Source organism: Hemibagrus wyckioides, linkage group LG13, assembly GCF_019097595.1.
Source record: "Hemibagrus wyckioides isolate EC202008001 linkage group LG13, SWU_Hwy_1.0, whole genome shotgun sequence".
NCBI classification, from domain to species: domain Eukaryota; kingdom Metazoa; phylum Chordata; class Actinopteri; order Siluriformes; family Bagridae; genus Hemibagrus; species Hemibagrus wyckioides.
The window spans coordinates 18,589,711-18,616,992 of NC_080722.1; the positions used below are offsets into that span (position 1 = coordinate 18,589,711).

The window sequence follows — 27,282 nt, forward strand, 5'->3', positions numbered from 1 at the left end:
TCATGTTATTACATACAAGTGAAAATAAAATCTATCCGTAGGCAACAGTATTAAGAGACAGACTTTCATTTCAGCTGCTTTGCATTCCTTCTGTGCTTTAGTTATTTAAGGGTTTATCCCAAAACATCTTCCTGGTGCTCTGCTTTGAATGTCACATCAATTCAGGACAAGAAGAAAAACCCAGCCTTGAACACACACTCCCACATAACACTGGTACGTCATCTGTGGAACAGGAAGTACAGTACATGCTGAACATTCTTGGGAGTTTTTATTTAAATGAACGCATGAAGGGGCTTAGTGGCTTAGTCACTGTTGCCTCACAGCAAGAAGGTCCTGGGTTCAAATCCCGGGTTCGAACAGGCAGTTGCTTTTCTGTGTAGAGTTTGTGTGGGTTTACTCCGGGTACTCCGGTTTCCTCCCACAGCCCAAAAACATGTACATTAGATTGATTGGTAATTCTAAATTGCCCATAGGAGTGAGTGTGAGTGTGTGTGGTTGTCTGTCTATATGTGTGGCCCTGTGATGGACTGGAGACCTGTCCAGGGTGTACCCCTGCCTTTTGCCCAATGTGTGCTGGGATAGGCTCCAGCAGATCCCCATGACCCTAATTAGGAATAAAGCGGGTCTAGACAATGGATGGATGGATGGATGAACGCATGAAAGATTTATTTCAACAAAAAAACACCGCAAACAGCGTTTCTCAAACGATCTTTATTTGAGATGGATGTCGTGAAGGTTAATTTAAAAATAATAATAATAACAATCAGAAATCAGAAATTAAGTGAAAAACAGATGGAAACACCACTCAGTAAAACTCTTTTAACCCAATTTGCGACAATCCCCTTCCCTCGGAAATGACAAATAAGACTTTTTATATGAAGAAAACTCAATATACAAATCATGCTTTACAGCTCTGTGGGTCAAGCTGATAAAAAAAAAATAATATCGATGCATTAAAAAACAGCAAATTCCTCCGTTACATTCTATAATTTCTTGATAAATTTGATAAACAATTATAAAATAAATTCTTGATAAACAATTTATATATTTTTTAGAATGACCGGATAAGATGCAATCAGCTCAGATCAGATCAGATCAGATCGTTCGTAATCAGACGAGGGAAAGCGAATAAAAATCCGAACGCGTTATTCGAGTAAATAAAATGGCCGATGAATCGAATAATTCATTTTAAATAAGACATATAAAGGCAGTGTGTCAATACTGCAAGCTGATGCGTATAGGAATCACGGGACCGATATCAAACCTTCGCTCGTTCACATTGCTACAGAATCGATTATTTATAATTTATAGTTCAGGAAAACACTTAAAAAAAGGTGCGTTTTTTTATTCTTGTTTAAAATTTAAAAAAAAAAAAAAAAAAAAATTAAATAAAAAAATAATAAAAGGTAACCCTCTACACTGAGAAATGTACTTTGAGTTTAAAAGAAAATAAGAAAAAATAAAAATGAAAAAATAACACATAATTCAATCAATTTTGCCACAGAGTAATTAATCCAACCGAATCAACTTCGCAGCTTCGATAAATAAATGTACCATATTTTCCAGAAAACCCTACCAGTCAAATGAGAGCGTAAATCATGTTTATGTACCATGTCGACGTCATAGAATCTTTAAATCTGCATTTTAGGGTTGGATGTTTGTGTGTTGCGGTGTTGTTTCCTGAGCTGATGCATGTGCTGCACTTCTACATCGTAAATCCTTGTGTCGGGTCCGAAGCGGACGCGTCTGCACGCACGGCTTGACCCTTCTGTAAATGCTGGAGCTCCTTGCTGACCATCTACGGCGCTGGGGCACGTTCGTTTCTCCGAGATGATTGCAGAAAATTGTGATCACCATGACAACAATATTTTTGTTTACCAGCATGACGACGACTGAACTGATGATTTCATCTTCCTGTAACTACTGAGCTTACACACCTACCTTAAAACCGCATATTAGCACCTTTTAAACCGTCTCTCCGGGCCGAATCGATATCAACTCAAGTAGATTTCCCATTTTGTATCGTGATTTTGGCCGCAACAATCCCCAAAAACTGATTAAAGAGTGACACCTTAAAATGTCACGTCTTACGCTCTAGAAAATATGGTACATTCACTCGAATTTCACAAAAACAAAACCCGCAGAAGAATAATCCCATCGACCGTCACATACTCATACATGTGATTAGTTTTTTTTAACAGCGTTTTATACTCGAGCCAAATTGAAGTGATCTTTTCTTTTCTTTTATCTGAGTAAGTAATAAAAAAAGGGTGTAAAAGGTGGAGACTGGAGGAGGAGCTGTGTGATTACCACAGTTTGAATCCAGAACTGTCCCAGAGCTGCTCGGGGGGTTGAGGGAAATAACAGATCCGTGTTGCACTCCTCCGGGCGTCTTAACACGAGCGTGAGGTCAGCGCTGTGTGTCCTGCGCTTCTGCACACGACCGCTAAAGCTCTGTCTCTGTCACTCGCTTAAGCAGGCAAACTCAGCTTCTTCCCTTTCAGCACTGAGAACAGCAAGACAGACGGATTATAGCCTCGGAAAATGACAATATTCATCATGCCTCTCTCTCTCTGTCTGTCTGTCTCTCTCTAACTGTCTGTCTCTCTCTCACTCACTCATTGTCTGTCTCTCTCTCTCACTAACTCTGTCTGTCTCTCTCTCACTCACTCATTGTCTGTCTCTCTCTCACTCTCTCTCTCTCACTCACTGTCTGTCTGTCTCTTTCTCTCACTAACTGTCTGTCTGTCTCTTTCTCTCACTAACTGTCTGTCTGTCTGTCTCTCTCTCTCCCACTAACTGTCTGTCTGTCTCTCTCTCCCACTAACAGTCTGTCTGTCTGTTGCTCTCTCACACTGTCTCTCTTCCACTCACTGTCTGTCTGTCTGTCTCCCTCTTACTCACGCCCTCACTCACTGTCTGTCTCTCTCTTACTCACTGTCTCTTGGACTCTGTTTCTCTCTCTCACTCTGTCTGTCTGTCTCTCTTTCACACTCATTCACTGTCTGTCTGTCCGTCATTCACTGTCTGTCTCCCTCACTCACTGTATGTCTCGCTCTCTCACTCACTGTCTGTCTGTCTTTTTTTACACTCATATACTGTCTGTCTGTCTGTCTCTCTCACTCAGTCTCTGTCTCTCTCTCTCTCACTCTGTCTCTCTCTCTCTCTCTCTGTCTGTCAGTCTGTCTCTCTCTCTCTCTGTCTGTCTGTCATGCATTCACTCACTCACTCACTGTCTCTCTCTCTTACTCACTGTCTGTCTCTCTCTGCTTATTAACATTTCCAATTCAAACATTTGACACACATTATAAACTCCACAGCTCTGATCGCACTGACAGAAATTCAGTGTAATACCTCAGCATGCGTTTTTTTCTGAGACTCCAGTCTCTTACCTTTTGTTACATAGAGATAGAAGAAATCGCAGTAAAGGATGGTCTGCACCACGCCTGCCACGATGGCGATCATGTCGAAGAAGCCTTCGAAGTAGAAGCGCCACACCCAGTTGATGAGATAAAGGGCACGATAGAGGCCCAGGAAGAACAGATAGTGTGTGGTGATGGTCTCAGCTTCGCCGGTCTTACTGATCATAAAGAGCTGAGGAAGGATGGCCACAGACTCCAAGTAGATAGAGAAGGTCCACAGGATCTACAGAAGAACAGGAAGAAAGAAAAAAAAACAGAAGAGCCGTCACTGAAAATCGAGGTTAAATCCTGTTTTAGCAAACTCTGATCAGCTTCTCCTCATAAGGCCTTACTCATATTCTATACCTCACCTATTATTTTTATTCATCCTATTTATAAGTTTTTTAATCAGAGACCAAAAAAGTAGTTTCTGCCTGTTTTTGTTGCATCATGTTCAGCATTGAATTTCTTTGTCTTGTCACTCCAGACACTTGGGGCTTTAGAAATTTGTTGTTTTTCCAAGTATTTCTATTTTTAGGAGTCTACTAGGAGTAATTTATTTATAGAAAATATCGGTATAAACTGTACAAGATTTCCCCTTTTTAATTAAATGATAAAGATCCTCTAATGAGAGTCGTGCAATTCAAGAAAATGACTTCCATCCAAATCAGTGAGACATACTTGTGCAGAAATCAGGGAATATTTCATAGTGAGATTGAACGCTTGTAATAAGAATCTTTTTCTCTTTGCAGTAGAATATTTAGTTCAGATTTTGGCATTGCTGCTAGTGTATTTGTAGCTGTCTAGTGAGTTTTGCCTCATCCAATATACATGTTCATTATAATCCTCTTCATATGGGTCCCAAAAAACTGGGCAAAAAATTTCGGACATTTTCAGAACGTCGTCTTCGACTGCCTTTGGTCAGAATCGGCCTCTCGTGGTGCTCATCACGTTACACTTCCTTATATATGAGAACTATTTGGTTGTCAGAGTGACCCCAACCCTCCAATGATGGGATATCTTTAAAGTAAATGCTGATATCAACCCCATTTCTACGCCCCAAGTGCTTGTTCCTAAGCATCTAAAATCTATCTTCGACCACTAAAATTCCGTGTAACGTCATCCCAAGACTGAAAACCAGACTCATTTTATATCAGACTTGAGGCGATAAAATAATTCATTTCTTTATACTGTTTAGGGCTCTCACTTTATAACCGATATTCGAACCCCAGGGGTTCGATCCAGCAGGGGGCGTCCTAAAACTTTTGAATGATCTATCAGCAAATTAGGTAAATGGTACATAACAGAAACCCTGAGCGGACAATTACGACCCCAAATCATCTATAAAGCATTGTGTGGAGGTTTTTTGGGTTCTACACCGTAGATGGCAGTTATAGTCAAAGATAATGCTGCATAAAGGCAGCAGAAACTCAGACAGAGGCAGAGACGAGCGAAACAGCGTCAGGTATATTGGGTGACGTTGTTGTGGTGGTGGTAGCTCAAGTGGCTAAAGCTTTGGACTGTTGATCGGGGTTCAAGCCCCAGCACAGCCACCATGGAGCCCTTGAGCAAGGCCCCCAACCCCCCCTCACTCCAGGGGCGCTGCATCATGGCTGACCCTGCGCTCTGACCTCAACCCTTCAATGATGGGATATTCTAAGAAAGAATTTCACTGTGCAGTAATGTATATATGACAAATAAAGGCTACTTAACTTACGTTTGTGTCACGATATCCGAGGGGCATTCGAATACATTTGACCGAGTGACTATTGAAATTCATTCAAACTTGATTTTTCGAAAAAGTGACAGTCCTACAACTCCCTGAAAATGTCCCTTAAGTCGATTTCCCACCTTTGTACTGGAAACAGAGTTACTCTGTATGGATATTCAAAATCTTAGGAGGGGTAGAAGACCAGGTACTTATTTCGCTGCAGAACATATAATAGATAGAGTACATGACTAACAGAAATCTTGAATCTTATTCAGTTTTGCATGGAAAGAGTTTATTTCTGGAGTCCCCAGGGGATTTTAGTCCTGTCTGAAGATACAAGTCTGTGAATAGACTAATATCTGGCAGCTAGAGACTCAAGTGGTTCCATTATATCCTGTTGCTGGAGAGATTTTGAGCTTTTTTTTTCTATCAGTATAAAAATACTCCAGGAAACGGTGTGAAATCTCAAACACTGAGCAAGTCTGAGAAGCAGAATGAAAATGTCTAAAAGGATGTGTGGTGTTCAGATGGAGGTGTACAGTGTGTTACAGTTCCTTTCACAGATACAGTCCATACACACAGTCTGGTCATGTGACCTAGTAATGATCTCTCTATCTCTCTCACACACACACACTATCAGTGTCTCTCTCTCTCTCACTATCAGTGTCTCTCTATCTCTCACTATCAGTGTCTCTCTTTCTCTCTCTCACACACACACTATCAGTCTCTCTCTCTCACACACACTATCAGTGTCTCTCTCTCACACACACTATCAGTCTCTCTCTCTCACACACACTATCAGTCTCTCTCTCTCACACACACTATCAGTGTCTCTCTCTCTCACAGACACACACTATGTGTCTCTCTCTCACAGACACACACTATGTGTCTCTCTCTCTCTCACACACACACTATCAGTGTCTCTCTCTCTCTCACACACACACTATCAGTGTCTCTCTCTCTCACACACACACTCAGTGTCTCTCTCTCACACACACACACTATCAGTGTCTCTCTCTCTCACACACACACTATCAGTGTCTCTCTCTCTCACAGACACACACTATGTGTCTCTCTCTCTCTCACACACACACTATCAGTGTCTCTCTCTCTCACACACACACTATCAGTGTCTCTCTCTCACAGACACACACTATCAGTGTCTCTCTCTCACACACACACTATCAGTGTCTCTCTCTCTCTCACACACACTATCAGTGTCTCTCTCTCTCTCACACACACTATCAGTGTCTCTCTCTCTCTCACACACTATCAGTGTCTCTCTCTCTCACACACTATCAGTGTCTCTCTCTCTCACACACTATCAGTGTCTCTCTCTCTCACACACTATCAGTGTCTCTCTCTCTCACACACTATCAGTGTCTCTCTCTCTCACACACTATCAGTGTCTCTCTCTCTCACACACTATCAGTGTCTCTCTCTCTCACACACTATCAGTGTCTCTCTCTCTCACACACTATCAGTGTCTCTCTCTCACACACTCAGTGTCTCTCACACACTATCAGTGTCTCTCTCTCACACACTATCAGTGTCTCTCTCTCACACACTATCAGTGTCTCTCTCTCACACACTATCAGTGTCTCTCTCTCACACACTATCAGTGTCTCTCTCTCACACACACTATCAGTGTCTCTCTCTCACACACACTATCAGTGTCTCTCTCTCACACACACTATCAGTGTCTCTCTCTCACACACTATCAGTGTCTCTCTCTCTCACACACACTATCAGTGTCTCTCTCTCTCACACACACTATCAGTGTCTCTCTCACACACACTATCAGTGTCTCTCTCTCACACACACTATCAGTGTCTCTCTCTCACACACACTATCAGTCTCTCTCTCTCACACACACTATCAGTGTCTCTCTCTCACACACACTATCAGTCTCTCTCTCTCACACACACTATCAGTGTCTCTCTCTCACACACACTATCAGTGTCTCTCTCTCTCACACACACTATCAGTGTCTCTCTTTCTCTCTCTCACACACACTTTCAGTGTCTCTCTCCCTCTCTCTCTCACTATCAGTGTCTCTCTTTCTCTCTCTCACACACACACCATCAGTGTCTCTCTCCCTCTCTCTCTCACACACACACACACACTGTCAGTGTCTCTCTCACACACAAACACACTATCAGTGTCTCTCTCTCTCACACACACTATCAGTGTCTCTCTCTCTCACACACACTATCAGTGTCTCTCTCACTGACACACACTATCAGTGTCTCTCTCACTATCACTGTCTCTCAATCTCGCTCTCTCACACACTCAGTGTCTGTCTCTCTCTCTCTCTCTCTCACACACACACACTGTCAGTGTCTCTCTCACACACAAACACACTATCAGTGTCTCTCTCTCTCTCACACACACTATCAGTGTCTCACTATCACTGTCTCTCAATCTCGCTCTCTCACACACTCAGTGTCTGTCTCTCTCTCTCTCTCTCTCTCACACACACACACTCTCTCACCCTCACTGTCTCTCTCTCTCACCCTCACTGTCTGTTTTTGTGGGAATTCCATCACACTGGAAGGATTTTGGAATTAAAATGCCCGTCTCCCTGACCAGTGCCCTGACTACTGAACTAGAGCTCTGTTTGAGACGAGGAAAAGAGCATACAAACATCTTCTGAACAGTAGCTTATCTTACCTCCAGAGGAGTGAAATCGTGGTTGACGAGAAAAGCGAGACCACCCACAGGAACGACCAGGAACTCCGCCCTGAAAGTGTCATGGTTTCCATCATAGGTGGCTTTGAACTTGGCATAGATCAGGTACACTGTGGCATACGAACATCCAATGTAGATAACCTGGAACAGCGATATGAGAAAGTGAACTTGTTATACTGGGGGGGGGGGAGCAGTCAGGGTTTAAGGGACTGTGTGAACGTTTCCTAACGTTGCAGCAGTGTGTGCAGATTACGTGCTGCCTGAGACACTCAGCTCACCTTCATGGTAGTGTTGTACAGCGAGATAAACGAGGTCAGAAGGTCCAAGTAGCGTGTTGTGAAAACCAATGCAAACAGAACCTGGCTTTTCCCAGATATACCTGAAAGATAAGCAAAGACAATCCATTGGTTTCATTTTAAAGGCATCTGGATAAATCCGAAACCTTTTTTCTTTCCATCCACACTAAAATGGTAGGAAAAACCCCCCAAAACAAATACACACTGTTTTAGTGTTGTAGAGTGGAGGGAGATATTCAAAAACTATGATGTATTTTTTAGCCATGTGACCCATTTAACCCAAAACAAACAACTTTACAGTCTTGGTTTGTCCAACAACTTCACCTCTTCATCTTCATTCGAAAAAATCTTTGACCTTAAATTTTCTTTGACCTTGCAGCGTCACTTCAAATAAACTGAAATTAAAACCTAATGCTGCGTTCACACACACATACGGACTGACAGCGACAAAGTGACCAGAGATCGTTCGTTTTCACCGAGAGCTGGATGGCTGTGTGACGGTAACCGTTGGTGACCGAAATGTCCATTTTAACTTCATGCAAATATGGAGAGAGAGTGTGAGGGTGCAGCGGCATGATCCGTGGCAAAACTCACACGCCACTTCTCCTTCATTATATATAATATATAAATATATATATATATATATATATATATATATATATATATATATATACACATACACATATACACACGCCAACTCTCTCCAGAATGTTCCATTTCGGCGTCAATTTGTCATTGTATTCTAGTTCAGCTAGCCAGCTAATAAGAAATGTTATTACTATGGCAACCAGTCGTAGGATCACCTAGTGACGACCTTGTAGTACAGCGAATGGTGGTTGTGTGAACGTAGCTGGCGCATCCGCTAACACGCACAATAACAACAGCGTTATAATAAAACATCAATAAACAATGCCGAATCAACGTCTCCTCATTTCTACGAGAACTATAATGCATTCCTGATTATATCCGTCTACGATGCCTCTCATCGTAGACGGATATAATCAGGAATGCATTATAGTTCTCGTTATTATGACAGAAAAGGATATTTGACTTGACGAAAATTTCCCTCAAACTCTATAACAGGCTCTTCATGACGAATTACATGAGGAAGATCCTCTAATGATAGCCTTGCAATTCAAGAAAATGACTTTCATCTTGAATCAGTGAGACTGAGATTGTAATACGAATATTTTTTCTTTTTGTAGCAGAATGTTTGGTTCGGATTTTTGGCATTGCTGCTACCGTATTCGGAGCCATCTAGTGAGCATCATCTGAGATCTTTTTGTTCATTATAATGGTCATCGTATCGGTCGGTTTTAGACGAGTGCATCGCTCACTCTCTGAGATACTAGGCAAAAGATTTCGGACATTGTCAGAACATCGTTCTCGACTCTGTTTGGTCAGAATCGGCCTCTCATGGTGCTCCTCACGTTACAAGTAGCTGCAAAACATTACATTTACACCAGCTGCAAAATCCGGCAGAAAGTTCCGGGCAAAGTTCCAGCACTCTTAGATCTCTTCTCACGAGCATGAGGACGGTTTTCGAGGAGACCGCTTATAAACCTCTTATGGAAGTCTCTCGAGATAAGCGTGTCTGCCAAAACACTGCAAATATAAATGTGAGGTTGTGTATAGTAATTATTCTCCATCCACACTCTATAGTATTAATCTTTAGCAAACTACTCAGGGAAATAAAACCTACTTGGCGCTTAGAAAGAAATGAAAAAGGAAACCCTGTTCAGAAAAAATGCTGAAAATAATAGAGAGAGAGAGAGAGAGAGAGAGATAGATACTTTATTCATCCCAATGGGAAATTTACAATGGGAACTTCTAGCAGTATCCACAAGCATAGGTAATAAGGTAATCAATTAAAAAAAACTATGAATGAATGAATGAATGAATGAATGAATGAATGAATAAATAAAAAAATAAAAAAATACTAATTGCTAGAATATAACAAAAAAGACTAGAAATTTAAAGGTATAAGAGATAAATAATGTGGTATAAGAGATAGTAAGTAATAATTATAGTAATAATAGCAATGATAATAATAATAATAATAATTTACAGTGCTGTAAGAAAGACAGACAGTGAATAACACTGACAAACAAATGTATTAAAGAAAAAAGAAAACTCCTGTGGTGTGACTCCTGTGTGCTCAGTATCACATCCTGCCACGTCACAGGATACACACAACTCCCAAAGCTCAACACTGATCAGGGAATGAATGAATTTGCATTCGGATGTCAGCATGCATACGAAACAAAACAGAACAAAGCAAAATAACAGACAGAGCATTATAAAAACACGTATTGTCCTGATGATATGAGAGGATTAGGAGACGGAAGGGAGCTGCAGTTTGCTGTGAAAGATCAGGGACACAAAACGTCTTCCTCACTGTTAGGTGTGAGCTTAAAATGTGCATAATACACTGATGTAACGTGTGAAATGGCATCAGGGATGTGTGTTAGTTGAAGTAGGATTCGGTCAGAGGATATTGTCTACAGTTAGTGAGCTGTCAGTGAGAGAAAGTGTAAGGAAACGGCTAACTAAGCAGATTCACACACAGCTAAATGACTATATATGTGTGTATGAGTGTGAGATAGTGTGTGTGTATGAGTGTGTGTATGTATAGAAGAGTGTGTGCATGAGTATAAGAGAATGTGTATGCATGAGTGTTAGAGAGTGTGTGAGAAAGTGTGTGTAAGGAGTGAGAAAGTGTGTGCATGTATAGAAGAGTGTGTATGAGTGAGTGTGTGTACATAGAGAAGAGTGTGTGTATGAGTGAGAGAGTGTGTGTATGAGTGTGTGTATGAGTGTAAGTGAGAGTGTGTGTATGAGTGTGTGTATGAGTGTAAGTGAGTGTGTGTATGAGTGTGTGTATGAGTGTAAGTGAGTGTGTGTATGAGTGTGTGTATGAGTGTAAGTGAGTGTGTGTATGAGTGTGTGTATGAGTGTAAGTGAGAGCGTGTGTATGAGTGTGTGTGTACGTAGAGAAGAGTGTGTGTGTACATAGAGAAGAGTGTGTGTACATAGAGAAGAGTGTGTGTATGAGTGAGAGAGAGTGTGTGTATGAGTGTAAGTGAGAGTGTGTGTATGAGTGTATGTGTGTGTGTGTGTGTGTGTGTGTGTGTGTGTGTGTGTGTGAGTGAGAGAGAGTGTGTGTATGAGTGTATGTGAGTGTGTGTATGAGTGTGTGTGTGTGTATGAGTGAGAGAGAGTGTGTGTATGAGTGTGTGAGTGTGTGTATGAGTGTATGTGAGTGTGTGTGTATGAGTGTGTGTGTATGAGTGAGAGAGTGTGTGTATGAGTGAGAGAGTGTGTGTATGAGTGTGTATGAGTGTAAGTGAGAGTGTGTGTATGAGTGTAAGTGAGAGTGTGTGTATGAGTGTATGAGAGTGTGTGTATGAGTGTATGTGAGTGTGTGTGTGTGAGTGTGTGTATGAGTGTGTGTGTGTGTGTGTGTGTGTGTATGAGTGTGTGTGTGTGTGTATGTGAGTATGTGAGTGTGTGTATATGAGTGTGTGTGTGTGTGTGTGAGTGAGAGAGAGTGTGTGTATGAGTCTAAGTGAGAGTGTGTGTATGAGAGTGTGTGTATGAGTGAGAGAGAGTGTGTGTATGAGTGAGAGAGAGTGTGTGTATGAGTGTATGTGAGTGTGTGTGTGTATGAGTCTAAGTGAGAGTGTGTGTATGAGTGAGAGAGAGTGTGTGTATGAGTGAGAGAGAGTGTGTGTATGAGTGTATGTGAGTGTGTGTATGAGTGTATGTGAGAGTGTGTGTGTATATGAGTGAGAGAGTGTGTGTGTGTATGAGTGAGAGAGTGTGTGTGTGTGTATGAGTCTAAGTGAGAGTGTGTGTGTATATGAGTGAGAGAGTGTGTGTGTGTATGAGTGAGAGAGTGTGTGTGTGTGTATGAGTGTAAGTGAGAGTGTGTGTACGTGTAGCTGCGGCCTGTACAATCCAGTGTAATGACAAGCTTTAAATCAGACAGGACTCTTCAACATGTCACACACACACACACACACACAGACACACACACACACACACACACACACACACACACTGTTGCTCTTTGCGTTGCACTGAAGGAGAACTTGTAAGGACACACAACTCACCTGCACAGGACCTGCTCTTCCATATTTTCAGCAGCAGGATGATGATAGCAGCTAAATGCGAGAGATCCCCGGTGAGTCTAAAAATATTCATGATTCCGTCCGCAGAGAGAGAGAGAGAGAGAGAGAGAGAGAGAGAGAGAGAGAGAGAGAGAGGAAAAGCGAAGGAAAAAAAGGATATTAAATCGGCTGTAACTCAAACACAACACCAAAAGCTGCTATAAAGACACGGGCTCCTCAGCGCTTCCTGCACTCCCCAGTTGAAAGATGGCGAGAGCAGCGCGACGTGGCCTGGGGCGTGGCCAAACACATCACCGACCAATCAAAACACGAGTGTTGGAAAAGGAAGGCGGGACAAGGCTGATTCGCTGGAGGTGTATCAGAGCATACTTCCGTACTAAGGAGTATCGACAGACGGTTGATTCCAACGGAGCTTACTATGCATACTACTTAGTACGGACGTTTAGGACGCACTTATCTAAACCAATACCGGTGTAATTAGTGACACGGAATTAACCCGGATATTATTTTTAACGTTATCAGAGCATATGGAGACCTTGTCTAATGACAAAAGAAGAAACTGTGGCTCTGTTATGCTGGTTTATTTCTTTTCTCTTTTTTTTTTTTTTTTGCTAGCATGGTTTGTGTCCACTTAAAGGTCACTGCATTCATTAATGCAGTTATTCTGACTGATCACCTTTACTCTGTGATTAAACATTTCTATCCTGATGAGAGTTTCATCCTGTCTCTTCCAAAATGACACTAAACCAATTCCCAAGGCACAAGGGCACGAGCACCCAGTGTTCCCAGTAAAGACCCAGATCAGGATAAAGCTTAGATAAGAGCTGGAAATGTTTACATGAGTACTCACTACTCTCTTGAATTTGTTCACAACTCATATAGACATAGTTGGATATACAGTTATAATATAGAGAAATAATTTCGAAATTGAGTGGAAACAATATAGTCTGCAAAAATAATTTAACCTGTGAAGTAAATCTGCTGAATTAGTCCTGGTGCCATCAGAAGTCATATAATTAGCTGAATGGAGATAATCTGTGTATGGTTTAACGGTCAGCTATCTTCAGTGTAAATACACACCTCAAATCCCTGTAACATCCATCCATTCCTAATTAGGGTCACGGGGATCTATTGGAGTCTATCCCAGCACACACTGCCTGTTCGAACCCAGGATTCAAACCCAGGACCTTCTTGCTGTGAAGCAACAATACTAACCACTAAGCCACCATGCTACCCCTCCCTGTAACATTTTTTAGAAATTCCTTCAAAAGTACTGGAAAGTCTTTTATTTTGAATATAGATCAGAATTCCAGATTTCAGAAATCAGAAATACTTTATTTATCCCTTTTCGGGTAATTCTTTATTCCTGTAATCTTTCGTTTTCACAACAACTTAGAACATGGCACATTTTCATTGAACCCATCAATGATTCGATTGTTCAAAAATACTGGAGCATGAGACTAACAGGTGTTTCTTGTTGCCCGGATGTGTCCTGGTCAATTGAACATGTCATAATACTGTAGAAGACAGTTTGTTGAAGCAAACCTAAAACAAAACAAAACAAAACAGCATGAAAAGAAAGTGGGAGGAAAGCAAGCCTCTGAGAAAATGAGGAAAGGAAAAGCAATCGGGGCCACGGCACAAATATGGAATATCCTGAAAAAGAAAGACCACCAGTGTGCTAACAACCAGGCACTGAACATTCCGTTGACTGAGGAAAACAACAGCAGTTTATGACAGAAACTGTGTAAGAGCTGTGAAGAAAATCTCAAAAACAACAGGCAGTGACATCAAGAACAACCGCCACAGGGCAGAGTGAAGGGCAGAAATATATGCAATTCACAAAGAGATACAGAGATGCTACAAAAAGTATTGAAACCAGTTTTAACCTCTACCAAAAGCGATAGAAAAGCCAAAGTGCAGAGAAAGAATGGATCTGTTTATGATCCAAAATATACAAGCTTATCTGTGAAGCACAGTGGTGGTAGTGTCATGGCTTGGGCTTTCTGTGAAGCACGGTGGTGGTAGTATCACGGCTTGGGCTTTTTGTGAAGCACGGTGGTGGTAGTATCACGGCTTGGGCTTTCAGTAATCTTTATTGAAGATTGAACTCATGTTCTAAGTTGTTTAACAAAGATATCAGGAAATGCAATTCTGATCTATCATCTCATTTATTTTCTCTTTTATTCTTATTGATTCAATTTTTATGATACAGAAAAGCATTCCGCTCCATGTTGTACTGTGTATAGTTGTGTATGTGACAAATATCCAATGAACTGCAATGATATGATCTGCCTTGTATTATTTTTTTATTGAAAATACTTTAATACATTATGTATTATGAACAGACCAGCCATCGTTAATGAAATACAACAGCACCAGTCCAGCACTTGGCTGGAAATGAATCTAAAGATCATGTAAACAAATCCTAAAAACTGTGCATCAGTTATACGATATTGTTTAAATGAGGTCTGAGCATAGCTTTACCGATGCTTCATTGAAGACACAAGGTAAAGTACGCAAGGTAGGCACAACAGGCCAAGCGGCCCAGTGTTGTAACAGACAGCAGGAATTTATCGTATCCACCGTCTACAGTTGCCTGGATTACATCTTAAGTCTCGAAGGCGGTTCTTAACATTGCAGTAAATTCATGATTCATCATTTAAAATACTTTCATAACATGCAAAATGTATACCGTTCACCAAAATAACTTTAAAAGAAAAGTTCTTACTATGGCTTTAATATCCTCTTACTACATTAGACGATTTTTTTTTTCTACTTCAGCATATTCAGTAAAGGATTTCAATGCAGATATAATTCTCTATATACGTCCCGAGGACCGGCTTCAAACGGGACCTCATTCCTGAGGCTTCAGAACAAACACTGCATCATCTAACACATAATAATCCTGGTGCATGTCTCCCTCACATAAATACGGTAGGCGTGTCACTGCTTCCACCTCAAATCCAACAGTATGGAATATGTCATCGGACAGGTTCTTAACTTGCTCCTCCCAAGTGGTTCCTTTCACCTGAATGTGCTCTGATGGACGCACCCATCTTCCTCCTAAACCCAAGATTGTGAGTTATTTACTTGATCGTGTTGAGATCGATCTTTTGATAAAGCATTTAGATAAAAGCAGACAAGGATCTTACTTATTTCCACGTAAGGCTGAAAAGGTAGAACGACTGCAAGGATCAGCCGTCCTGTACCGGGTACCAGAGCATTCTTGATGTCCCTGAGCAGCTGTGAAGGTTCATCACACCGGTCCAAGAGGTTCAGACAGCTGATAACGTCGTACTGGAAACCTGTCTTTTGCCACTCATCAATTTCCAACAACCTGACAAAGAAATAATAAAAAAAAAGATTTCATTTGAATTTTTGGCCTCGTCTTTAAACTGTAGATTTTTATCAGGAACCTGTTTGGTTCCTTCACTGATTTTCCCTAGAAGTTAAACACACCTGTAGTTCTTTCTCTGGAGCTGCCACCTCATTGGAAGTGACACCTCAGTGGCATAAACTTCTTTAAAATGAGAGCCCATCACATCAGTGACACCTCCATCCCCAGCTCCGAGATCCAGCAGCTTTTCTCCTTTCCAGTCTGGACGGATCTGGAGAAGTTGGCGAAATTGTTCCTGCGAGAAAACAAACATGGAGCCTCGTCCCAGAAACCTGTAAGCAGACACCAAGAAATAAAGGTCACCATCATAGCCATGACAATGTGAACTCATATCGGTTACAATGCTGAGGAGGCTTTCAGACTGGCCGAGGCAAAACAAAGCGTGGTCTGCAGGAAAAGAGACCACGGTACTGAACCCGGTGCGAGTGTGGGAACTGTGCCGCGTTTCCCGTGAACACGTCTCGTACTCGGGTTGGCACTTACACAGGAAGTGGTGTAACCTGCGTGTATGTTTTAGTTGATGATGACATCATTTGTGTAGCAGGAGTGTCAGGGGAATGTTGTCTTTATTTGTCACATTACTGCACAGTGAAATTCTTTCTTCGCATATCCCATCCTTGGGGTTTGGGGTCAGAGTGCAGGGTCAGCCATGATGCAGCACCCCTGAGGCAGGGGCTTGAACCCTGATCTTCCGGTCAACGACCCAGAGCCTTAACCACATGAGCTGCCTTGCTGCACCAAAATAACACAAAAAACTAACTAAATATTGCTGTGTCAATCAGGTGAAGCTGAAATCAGCACAATGCTACCACAGCACATATTCATCTGGTCTGGAAAGCTCTAATAACTAGAATAGGAAATAAAGGCAATAAGGAAACCTTACCCATTGATGGATGTCCGTGAGATGATGGGGCTGAATATGCTGGAGAAGAAGGAGTGGTAGAGTTGAGTAAAGACCCAGCCAGACTTCTCCACACTCCTCTCAAGGAAAGCTTGAGTCTCGCCATCTAACTGACTCAGCACAAACAAGGGCCGAATCTTCTCCCCTAACAGGTCAGGACAACAGCGATACCACTGTGGAGAAGAAGAAGAAGAAGAAGAAGAAGCGTAATAAACTGTTTATTACACACTTATTATCTATTGAAAAGTTTAAAGGGATTGCATGAATCAATAAAGCTGTCCAGCAGGTACAACAGAAGGATTGAAGTTAAGGAACCAGAAGGATTCTTCTACTTCTACTTTTGGCTTTTCCCTTCAGGGGTCACCACAGCGAATCATCTCTCTCCACCTATCCCTATCTTCTGCATCCTCATCACTTGCACCCACTAGCTTCATATCCTCATTTATTACATCCATATACCTCCTCTTTGGCCTTCCTCTTTTCCTCCTGCCTGGCAGCTCCATGTCCAACATTCTCCTACCGATATACTCACTCTCCCTCCTCTGGACATGTCCAAACCATCTTAACCTGGCCTCCCTAACTTTGTCCCCTAAACGTCCAACATGAGCCGTCCCTCTGATGTACTCGTTCCTAATCCTGTCCAACCGTGTCACTCCCAAAGAGAACCTCAACATCTTCAGCTCTGCTACCTCCAGCTCTGACTCCTGTCTCTTCCTCAGTGACACTGCCTCTAAACAATACAGCATGGCCGGTCTCACCACTGTCTTGTACACCTTCCCCTTGATTCTTGCTGATATTTTTCTATCACAAGGAAGCAGGAGGATTGAAGTTAAGGAAAGAGAGGGATTGATGTTAAGGAAAGAGAAGGATTGAAGTTAAGGAAAGAGAAGGATTATGGTTTGCTTATGATTCAGACTTCACCCCAAGCTGGTTGGATAACAGATTTAAATTATGGGCAAATAAGGGGATTACTTGTTTCTGTACCATCATTGAAAAAGTTGAAATTTTAAACTTTCAACTATTAAAAGAAAAATTTTCTCTAGAAAATCAGGATTTTTACAGATACCTACAGATTCGAATTTATTATGATCAGGAGATAAAAGGAAAACTTGAAGGTAATATGAATCCACTGACAGACCTGCTTAAGAGGGCAAACACGTCGGGTATTAGATATAAAATTGTTTCTCAGATATATAAGAGTTTGGGAAATGTGAAAAAACACTCTACAACGTATTTCAAAGAGAAATGGAGGACAGAATGTGGAATAAATTTTACCGACGAGGAGTGGTCAAATAAATGGAAATTTCAATGGAAATCAACTAGCTCATTAAATTGGAAGGAATAATGTTGGAAAAATATTATGAGATATTTTAAAACACCAGTTCAAATGGCCAAATTCAGTAATATTTCTCAAAAATGTTGGCGAAACTGTGCATGTAATGAATCAAATCATTATCACATATTTTGGGAATGCCCACATATACAAAAATACTGGAAAGAAATACAGGAGGCTCTTGAATACATTTTTAGAAGAAACATACCTCTAGAAAGCAAATTGCTGTATTTTGGCTGTGTATATCCAGAAACAGTAACAGCAGATAATAAATAACTGATGCGTGTGCTAATGGCAGCTAGCAAGAAAGCAATCACACGTAAATGGTTAAAACAAGACAGACCAACTTTAGATAATTGGATAGATGTGACTATAGAGATTTATATGATGGAAAAGATAACTTTTCTGGTCAATTTAAAGAAGGATGAATTTCTGGGAAAATGGAGGAAACATATGTTTGTGAATATGCCTGTACCTGGTTTAATGTCTATATAAAGAATGAAGGTCATTTAAGATTACTTCGGATGGAATTGATTTAGGACACATGTTCTTACCCTAGATGTTTATAGTTTCTCTGCAAAAAAGGCTGTATGATTGTACTTAAATAAATGTCAAATAAAAATAAAATAGAAAAAAAAAGAAAAGAGAAGGATTGATGTTAAGGAAAGAAAAGGATTGAAGTTAAAGAAAGAGAGGGATTGATGTTAAGGAAAGAGAGGGATTGATGTTAAGGAAAGAGAAGGATTGAAGATAAGGAAAGAGAGGGATTGAAGTTAAAGAAAGAGAGGGATTGAAGTTAAAGAAAGAGAGGGATTGAAGTTAAGGAAAGAGGAGGATTAAAGATAAGGAAAGAGAGGGATTGAAGTTAAAGAAAGAGAGGGATTGATGTTAAGGAAAGAGAAGGATTGAAGATAAGGAAAGAGAGGGATTGAAGTTAAAGAAAGAGAGGGATTGAAGTTAAGGAAAGAGAAGGATTGAAGATAAGGAAAGAGAGGGATTGAAGTTAAAGAAAGAGAGGGATTGAAGTTAAAGAAAGAGAGGGATTGAAGTTAAAGAAAGAGAGGGATTGAAGTTAAAGAAAGAGAGGGATTGATGTTAAGGAAAGAGGAGGATTAAAGATAAGGAAAGAGAGGGATTGAAGTTAAGGAAAGAGAAGGATTGAAGATAAGGAAAGAGAGGGATTGAAGTTAAAGAAAGAGAGGGACTGAAGTTAAAGAAAGAGAGGGATTGAAGTTAAAGAAAGAGAGGGATTGATGTTAAGGAAAGAGGAGGATTAAAGATAAGGAAAGAGAGGGATTGAAGTTAAAGAAAGAGAGGGATTGATGTTAAGGAAAGAGGAGGATTAAAGATAAGGAAAGAGAGGGATTGAAGTTAAAGAAAGAGAGGGATTGATGTTAAGGAAAGAGGAGGATTGAAGCTAAAGAAAGAGAAGGATTTAAATTAAGGAAAGAGAAGGATTGAAGATAAGGAAAGAGAAAGGTTGAAGTTAAAGAAAGAGAGGGATTGATGTTAAGGAAAGAGGAGGATTGAAGCTAAAGAAAGAGAGGGATTTAAATTAAGGAAAGAGAAGGATTGAAGATAAGGAAAGAGAAAGGTTGAAGTTAAAGAAAGAGAGGGATGCAGTAAGGAAACATTTGAAGTCAGTTACCTCTGGCATCCCCTGGTCATTAAAATCCGAGCTGGTTAAGGCGTTCATTATAAGCGTTCGAGCGAGAGGGCTCCGTGAATACTTTCCAGTCCACATTCTTCGAGCTACTAAGAGAAGTGAAATGTAGAACACCACCCAAGACACAAAAAGGAGCGTCCTCATCTGTGGAGCACACATTCCGGTAAGAACAGGACTGGCAGCAACACTGAATGATCTCACTAACACACCGAGGCGCTGCTACACATTCATTTAATCCTATAAACAAACAAACAAACAAACAAACAAACAAACCTGCAGGTGTGGCTCAAGTTTATTGTCCACATCGTCTTTCTGAATAATCCGTAAAACAAATGAGGACTGAACAGCTGGAGAGTTTACACGGCTGTCATTGACATCTTACTTCCTGTGTTACAGGGAAATGCGTCCGACAATCACTGATCCCGCCACCAGATGGAGCAGTTTTCTTATTTATTTATTTATTTATTCATTTATTCATTTATTTATTTATTTGTTCTTTGATGGGGAGGGAGAGTGGGGTCGGTTGTAACGTCAGTTGTAAGAGTTTTGCCTATTAACTAACCATACTAGATATAGTATAGTGGTGGCTCAAGTGGTTAAGGCTCTGGGTTGGTGACTGGAAGATCAGGGGTTCAAGCCCCAGCACTGCCAAGTTGCCACTGTTGGGCCCTTGAGCAAAACCCTTAACCCTCTCTGCTCCAGGGGTGCTGTATCATGGCTGACCCTGTGCTCTGACCCCAACCTCCAAGGATGGGATATGTGAAGAAAGAATTTCATTGTGCTGTAATGTGTATGTGACAAATAAAGGCTGTTTCTTTCTTCTTCTTATACCATTATGTATGTATGTATAGACAGATAGATAGATAGACAGACAGAAATAGATAGATAGACAGACAGATAGATAGATAGATAGATACCATTCATTATCCCTTGGTTGAGGAAAATAGGCACTAAAATGTTTGGAGTTTATTCATTTTTAATAGGATGCAATTTGTGTAAGTCTAAGGAGTGCATTATCAGTTTAGGGCTGTTTAAAGTCGGAACATCTCGCTACCTCAGACTGATCAAGAAGAGTTATATTTACATTTCTAGCATTTGGCAGACGCCCTTATACAGACTTGCATTTTGTCTCATTTTATACAAATGAGCAATTAAGGGTTAAGGGCCATGCTCAGGAGCCCTGCAGTCAGAACTCACAACCTTCCAGTCAGTAGTCTAACACGTTAACCACTGCCAGATCCCCCTACATCCCCACTTTTGAGTCTTTATATACACAGTCTGGGTTTCTCCATCCAGTAAGATGTCTTTATTTGTCACTTATACATTAGTGCACAGTAAAATTCTTTCTTTCTTCACAGCACAGGGTCAGCGCCCCTGGGTGTGCAGGACGGGTTGTGGGCCTTGCTCAAGGGCCCAACAGTGGCAGCTTGGTGGTACTGGGGCTTGAACCCTGATCTTCCGGTCAACAACCCAGAGCCTTAACCACTTGAGCTACCACTGCCCCAGTAAGTATAAGTAATATTTCATCTGTCACTCAGATGCATCACATACCTTCAGGGTGACTATAGAAAGCTCCTAGACAGAAGCCTATAGTATAAGTCAAGTGTTATACCCTCGAAATTTATTGTTGTTACAGGGTATGTCATTAGCAATGTCATCCTGAGTAAACAGCATTTAAATGTGTGTGTATATATATATATATTAAATGTATATTTTTCACTGCAGCATGTCAGTCAGGGAATGTAGTCGAAAGCGGACTCTGACTCAATGTGCACATGAGCATCACTTAACTCAGATTCACCTATTGCATTTTGTCCAATATTTTCTTAAGAGCTTGAGCTTAAAGAGTTTTTTTTTTAAAAAAAAGAGATTAAAGATGTTCTTAAGAGCTTAAAGAGGTTTTTTTTAAGAAGCCTATTTTGTACATTGTTCATTTCTTCTTGTCACGCTCCATAGCCGTACGCTGTACAGTTTTACTGCTGATGCCACAAAAGTAACACATGTTGTAAAAAATAACTCCATGGTATTGACTCAGGCTTCAGAGAAGATTGAATCTTGTTTCTCGATAGTCACAGCTGGCTGGTGTATTTTATTTAAAACCAGGAACAGGGGACATCACTAAATGATGACAACATGCTGGATTGGACCTGTACTCTGTACTCCTTTCAGGTTCAGATGCATTAATTAGACCGGTGATAAACTTGGCACAGGTTGCGTCACAGCATTATCTGTGGTACAGAGAGTGCGCCACGTTGATCTCCTCCTTCCTGCACTCCTGAGAGAGAGAGAGAGAGAGAGAGAGATAGTGTTGTGTGTTAAGTGTGAACATCATTGAGCAAGTGGAGAATTTGTGCTGTTAGAAAGAGACGCTGCAGTACTGTATCCCTTTGCTTTACTATAACACACATTCTCTGAGAGAAGATGCTTACCGACGTGATCGTAGAGGAGGAATTCGAGATTAAAGAGGAACAACAGTGGTATGACCACCGAGATCTGGAGCAAGGTAAAACAGCTTAAAATTTGTCTTTCTACCATTATTTGAGAGAAATAATGCAGAGAGCAAATGGTATCTAATAGCCATTTTCTTGTACATTAGCCTAACTATTAAATAATATTTTAATGTTATTATTTTGAGAGAACAATATGTTTTTAACAAAACTCTAAGCTCTGTGACGGAAACCAGGTTTTCTTGCTGTGTCAGTTCCCACAGCGGACAGATTGCACCACATCCTGTGACAAGTCCATTTTCACAACACATGAAAGACATCTGAGGAGAAGCTAAATCACTGAATAGCCAAGTGCCATGAAAATAAGTTCCACAAAGTACTGAAGTACTTAAACACATGATCAAGCAGTGTTCGATGTGAAGTTAACACAACGACTTGAACGTAAAAAAATCTTGTTAATCTTGATAATGGTCTTGTTCAGATCAGCTCCTGAGTCTTGTTTGTTGCTTATTTCACTCTCTTTCAATGCCCAGATCTTCATTTGGCTGCTGAGCTGGGCAAAACCCTCCTGGAGAGGAATCATGAATTGGAGGAGGGCCTGCAGCAGATGTATAACACTAACCAAGAGCAGCTACAGGAAATCGAGGTACTGAAGAGTGTATAAGTCTTTGTTTTGACCCTCCTGTAGCTGGATTCATTTACACTGAACGTTTTTTTATTCATTTTCTTTCATTTGAAGCACCTTTAAGTGACTGCAATACAAGCACTTACAGTAGTCCGGGGGTTTGAACCTGCAACCCTTTTGTCTTTTGGTCTCTAACACAGAACCTTACCAGTGAAGTAACCTTAAGCATACATTCGTGTTTATGTCTACTACTAAAATCCCTGGTATTTGACTGCATTTAAAGCATTCAGATGCCTTCATCTGTCGCATATGCATTACATCAGAGTGAAGTTGCTGTATCAGAGCACAGGGTCAGCCATGAAAGAGGGTTAAGGGCTTTGCTCAAGGGCCTAACAGTTGCAGCTTGGCAGTGCAGGGGTTTTGACCCCAATGTCCTGATTGTTAACCCAGAGCCTTAACCGTTGTGTCACCAATGCCCAATCAGCTTGAGACTGCAAGTTTAAATCTTGACAAGGACAAGGAAGCAGTAATAGCCGTGTCTCTCTCTCTCTCTCTCTCCTGTCAATCACAGCAACACTAGCCAATCATTGGGTATCTGTGAGCTTATTTATGTGTAAGAAGACAGGCAGCTCCTTAAGTTGTGTTACGCTTGCTTGTGATGGGCAGTATGAGTAGAAGATAACACTTAGTTGTCTGGCTTCACATTTCTCAGAGTAAGCACATATTAGTCTTCACCTTTGGGATGAATTAGATTGGAGACTGTGAGCCAGGCCTTCTTGCCCAACATCAGTGCCTGACCTCACAAATGCACTTCGAGTGGATTGGTCCTCCTAAACCTCCACATTCCTAAACCTTGTGGAAAGCCTTCCCAGAAGCTGTTATAGCTGCAAAAGGGCGGACCAACTCCATATGAAACCCTACAGATTAAGATTGGGATGTCATTAAAGTTCATGTGCAAATAAAGCCAGACGTCCTAAAACTTTTAGCAATATAGTGTACATTACAGCCTAGTGAAGTTGTTCTATCAGAGCACAGGGTCAGCCGTGATACAGCTCCCTGGAGTAGAGAGGGATAAGGGCTTTGCTCAAGGGCCCAACAGTGGCAGCTTGGCAGTGCTGGAGCTGGGGCTGACCAGAGCCTTAACCGTTGAGTCACCACTGCCCAGTCTTCTAGAGACTGTGCCACAATGCCACAGTGATTTGTGGCCAGGGAAGCAATGCCATGCTCAGTGGTGGGAGGAGTTTGTTTTGTATTGTCTGTCTTTTATGCCTTGCACTGTTTGCACTAGGTTGCACCCAATGCACTTTATGTGGCTAGGACAACTTACTTTCAGTCCTTAGCTCTGTGTTGTTTTGAAGCTCTGTGCTGGTTTTTTATGTAGTACCAGGATCTTGCAGAAATGTTGTCTCATTTCACTGTGTACTGCATCAGCTATATATGGTTGAAATGATAATTCTTGACTTGACTGTTGATGTCTTGATTCTAGGACCATGGTGCTACATAAAACGCAGAACTACGGGAGAAAACACAGATCTAAGATAGCAAAATAGGTCTGGCCCAGAACTGGCCAACACAATGCACTGACACTCGGGCCACATACCACAAAGAATGACGACCCTTTAGAGGCCCATATCTGGTTTGCCAGAGGTGGGCCAAGCATGGACCAGCTCAAGTCCAGCACTGGGCCACATCTGGCATGGACAGACCTGGGCCACATAAACCAAACCATAACCGGGCCACATCTGGCATGCCATCATATAAACAGTGCCAGACCTGGTCCGCATCTGGTTGACATACCACTTGCCATGCCAGCACTCAGCCAGCAGTGCCGGCTTAATGCCAGATCTGGCCCAGACCCGTGTGCTGTAGTAGTGCATTATGTGTAAACAGAGCAAGACATTACAGTACAATAACTGACCATGCAGCACTGATTAGTACAGACTTTGGACCAGTTTTGTATCAGTTTCCTAATGAATAAAATGCAATAGTAAAATGCTGTGGTTGTTTTTGAGTTGTAGCAGCAATCTAAAAGGAAATGCACAAAAGAATTTTTTTCATTGTTATTTCCAAGCCAAATAATAGCTTTGAGTGACACTGTGGTATCTTTCAAGAGCTGAGACTATCATAATAAACTCCTCCTCAATGACTGATTAGTATAAGTATCTGAAAAAAATTTTTTTTACAATCCATTAAGGAGCTCAGTGAGGTTAGAATCGATGTTGTACATCAAGTTATAGCGTCTCACGTTTTATCTATTTCACTGCCTTTGTTTGTGATAAGGTTTGTAAAGCAGTAATAAGACTTAATGATTTCAACCTTTGTTTCGGAGATACGGAGAGTCAGGTGCATCAAAGACTCAGATACACAGCTAGAGTGTTTGTTTAGCAATTACGTTCATTTCATTTTTCTGTGTGACGTAACACTGTGCTGATAAGAGTAACGTGATCATTTATGGAGGTCGGGTACATTGCGTATGCATACCCATCACTGATAATATTATCACTGGATCAGGTGTACTGTAAATCAGTGAGAAACGTCAAGCGTAAATGACTATGAGTAACAGAAAACAAATGACTGATTTTCTGCCATGTTTTGCTTTTGTTCAGCATCTATCGAAGCAGGTGGAAATGCTCAGGTCGGTGAATGATCAGCATGCTAAAGTCTATGAGCAGCTAGATGCCACTGCACGAGACTTGGAACAGAGAAACCGAAGACTCTCTTTGGAAAACCGTTCAGCTCAGCTTAATATCGAGGGGTGAGGCAGAGGTTTATTTATGTAGTTCACATTAAAGTACATGTACATTCAGTGTAAAGATTATATACAGTAAGCTGACTATATATACTTTAGCAAGCGCTTTAACACTGGATACAAGGTAGGAATACGCCACACACACACACACACACTTGAGGTACACCTAACAGCATGTTTTTTGCAAGTTCAGAGGAAAGCAGAGAGCCTAGAGGAACCTGTGCATACATGAGTTTCCTCCAAATTTCCACACAGTAACCCTGCTTGAACTCTGGAGCTGTGAGGCGAATACACTGCCCACTGCATCACCACGCTGTCCTTTAATCATTTTAAACATGACCTTGTTCTTCTCTGCAGGCTTACCGAGACTATAAACGTGCTGCAGGGTCAGGTGGAGGAGCTGCAGAGGGAAATTGAGAACTTGACACCAGATCTTCAGGAGCCATCATCTATCAACCAATCAGACAAGTAAATATCTTAAAATAATAATTCACTGGAACAAATTAATCTATCTATCTTTTTCCTGCTGATTCACTGTTTTCAGAAGATTAATAGACATACAGTAGATATTACGTTGGTGGATTTGTTCTAAAGACACGTTACCATCGTCAATGAACTTAACATATAGTTGAAGCTTTGAAGACTGGATGATTCAATTTCTGGAGAGATCCACTAAAGGGACAAATAACAAAGATGAATGTTAGTTTCTTATGTAATAGATCTAATTCATCCAAAATTATTTTTTAACTATTTTTTTTGTCATTCTTGGCCACCCAGTTGCTATTATCCAATTCTATTTCTTCATTAGTCTGACAGACAGCTCTGTGTATTTTAGGAATCCACCCAGTGAGCATTCTGAATGTGCGAGCACGCCCTCTCTAGAGGAAGATGACTGGGAAGAGGAAGAGCACAAAGCCCTTTTGCATTCACTGCAGGCCCAGCTGAATTTAGAGCGAAACCTTAGAGAGACTGCTGAGCAGGAGGCCGAGGCTTTGGCCCGAGAGATCGGTGAGCTGGAGCCACGTGCGTCTCTGTTGGAAGGCTATAAGACACGTCTGGCTGAGGTGGAGGCTGAGGTTGAGGAGCTACGGCAGCTGACTCGTTCTGGTTCAGCTTTACGCATGCTACCAGGCGCACTGTTCTTCCCTTCAGAAGAGGAAGTGGGTGAGATGTGGGAGACGAAGCAGGTGCAGAAGTGCTGCAACACCGAGAGACAGGTGCTGGAAGCTGGCACTAAGGATGAGGACATGAGAAATGAAGAACACACTGATGGACGTTTAGAGATAGTCAAGAGCCACGGCATGTCCCTGCTAAACGAGGTGGACGATCAGTACAACGCCTTACAGAGGAAGTACAATGCACTCCTGCGCCGCTGTGAAGATGGGTCACGGTCACAGTGTGACAAAGCCGTCCAGACATCCACAACCAAACAGAGCGTGCCGGACTGCACTCAGCTGCCTGAATATAAAACACTTTTCAATGAGATTTTCACTAATATCCAAAATAGCAAAAAGGACTTAGAGATGAACAGGACAAAGTTAAATGTAGTTTCACCTTCCCAAGACTGTTAGATTTGTCCTCTACAGGAATTCCCAAATCTCCCAGCAGGCATAATAAGGCCGTGAGGAGACTGAATTAAGTGGAATCACGAAGGAATAAGGTTTATTATAGGATAGCACAGCCAAGCTTGAGCTTCATATCTCATATTTTATTGCAGATATTGACCTAACTATAGACCTGAAATGATTATTTAAGTGTTTAAGTGCTGCACATGCCAACTTGTGGTCTTTTTGTATCATTTTTGCTCATTAGTATATGTACTGGTGATATTTTAGTCGTGCTGCTACAAAAATGTTTATAGAAAAAGAGTTGGAGTTAAACTTTGACTTTGAATTTAAAAAATAAAACCTTTGTTTAGATTGTACATGT

The 27,282-nt window shown here is 41.3% G+C and overlaps 3 protein-coding genes across 6 annotated transcripts; 1 reads left to right on the top strand and 2 right to left on the bottom strand.

Annotated features, from left to right (window-relative positions):
- Positions 1-695: 695 nt before the first annotated feature.
- kdelr2b (KDEL endoplasmic reticulum protein retention receptor 2b) lies at positions 696-12,458 on the bottom strand. The gene is made up of 5 exons (XM_058406385.1): positions 12,215-12,458; positions 8,082-8,182; positions 7,786-7,944; positions 3,393-3,645; positions 696-2,506 (listed from the first exon to the last, which is right to left on the bottom strand). The coding sequence occupies exons 1-5, from the start codon at positions 12,303-12,305 to the stop codon at positions 2,472-2,474; spliced, it is 639 nt and encodes a 212-aa protein (XP_058262368.1). The 5' UTR covers positions 12,306-12,458; the 3' UTR covers positions 696-2,471.
- Positions 12,459-14,528: 2,070 nt separating this feature from the next.
- mettl9 (methyltransferase 9, His-X-His N1-histidine) lies at positions 14,529-19,943 on the bottom strand. Of its 2 annotated transcripts, XM_058406384.1 has the most exons (6): positions 19,806-19,943; positions 19,515-19,676; positions 16,516-16,706; positions 15,695-15,904; positions 15,388-15,572; positions 14,529-15,298 (listed from the first exon to the last, which is right to left on the bottom strand). In XM_058406384.1, the coding sequence occupies exons 2-6, from the start codon at positions 19,674-19,676 to the stop codon at positions 15,090-15,092; spliced, it is 957 nt and encodes a 318-aa protein (XP_058262367.1). In that variant the 5' UTR covers positions 19,806-19,943; the 3' UTR covers positions 14,529-15,089. The 2 variants fall into 2 exon arrangements, with proteins under 2 accessions (XP_058262367.1, XP_058262366.1); XM_058406383.1 differs by lacking the exon at positions 19,806-19,943 and having other exon boundaries at positions 19,515-19,691.
- A 1,306-nt stretch (positions 19,944-21,249) lies between these two features.
- Positions 21,250-27,282, top strand: cdr2b (cerebellar degeneration-related protein 2b). Of its 3 annotated transcripts, XM_058405626.1 has the most exons (6): positions 21,252-22,035; positions 22,234-22,420; positions 22,513-22,625; positions 25,211-25,359; positions 25,711-25,821; positions 26,189-27,282. In XM_058405626.1, the coding sequence occupies exons 3-6, from the start codon at positions 22,587-22,589 to the stop codon at positions 26,922-26,924; spliced, it is 1,035 nt and encodes a 344-aa protein (XP_058261609.1). In that variant the 5' UTR covers positions 21,252-22,035; positions 22,234-22,420; positions 22,513-22,586; the 3' UTR covers positions 26,925-27,282. The 3 variants fall into 3 exon arrangements, with proteins under 3 accessions (XP_058261607.1, XP_058261609.1, XP_058261608.1); XM_058405624.1 differs by lacking the exon at positions 22,234-22,420 and having other exon boundaries at positions 21,250-22,035; XM_058405625.1 differs by having other exon boundaries at positions 21,252-22,420.

What these genes read in the sequence shown, in the direction of transcription:
- kdelr2b (XM_058406385.1), bottom strand. Translation starts at nt 12,305, where the DNA reads ATGAATATTTTTAGACTCACCGGGGATCTCTCGCATTTAGCTGCTATC. An exon ending in ACGATTTCACTCCTCTGGAG is followed by an intron (nt 3,646 to 7,785) that starts GTAAGATAAGCT and finishes GTTCTTCTGTAG; the next exon opens with ATCCTGTGGACCTTCTCTAT. An exon ending in CTATCTCTATGTAACAAAAG is followed by an intron (nt 2,507 to 3,392) that starts GTAAGAGACTGG and finishes TGCTGTTCTCAG; the next exon opens with TGCTGAAAGGGAAGAAGCTG.
- mettl9 (XM_058406383.1), bottom strand. Translation starts at nt 19,691, where the DNA reads ATGTGTGCTCCACAGATGAGGACGCTCCTTTTTGTGTCTTGGGTGGTG. An exon ending in TCACGGACATCCATCAATGG is followed by an intron (nt 15,905 to 16,515) that starts GTAAGGTTTCCT and finishes GTCTGCTTACAG; the next exon opens with GTTTCTGGGACGAGGCTCCA. An exon ending in TCAGCCTTACGTGGAAATAA is followed by an intron (nt 15,299 to 15,387) that starts GTAAGATCCTTG and finishes TCTTGGGTTTAG; the next exon opens with GAGGAAGATGGGTGCGTCCA.
- cdr2b (XM_058405624.1), top strand. Translation starts at nt 21,954, where the DNA reads ATGCTTACCGACGTGATCGTAGAGGAGGAATTCGAGATTAAAGAGGAA. An exon ending in AGCAGCTACAGGAAATCGAG is followed by an intron (nt 22,626 to 25,210) that starts GTACTGAAGAGT and finishes GCTTTTGTTCAG; the next exon opens with CATCTATCGAAGCAGGTGGA. An exon ending in TCTATCAACCAATCAGACAA is followed by an intron (nt 25,822 to 26,188) that starts GTAAATATCTTA and finishes TGTGTATTTTAG; the next exon opens with GAATCCACCCAGTGAGCATT.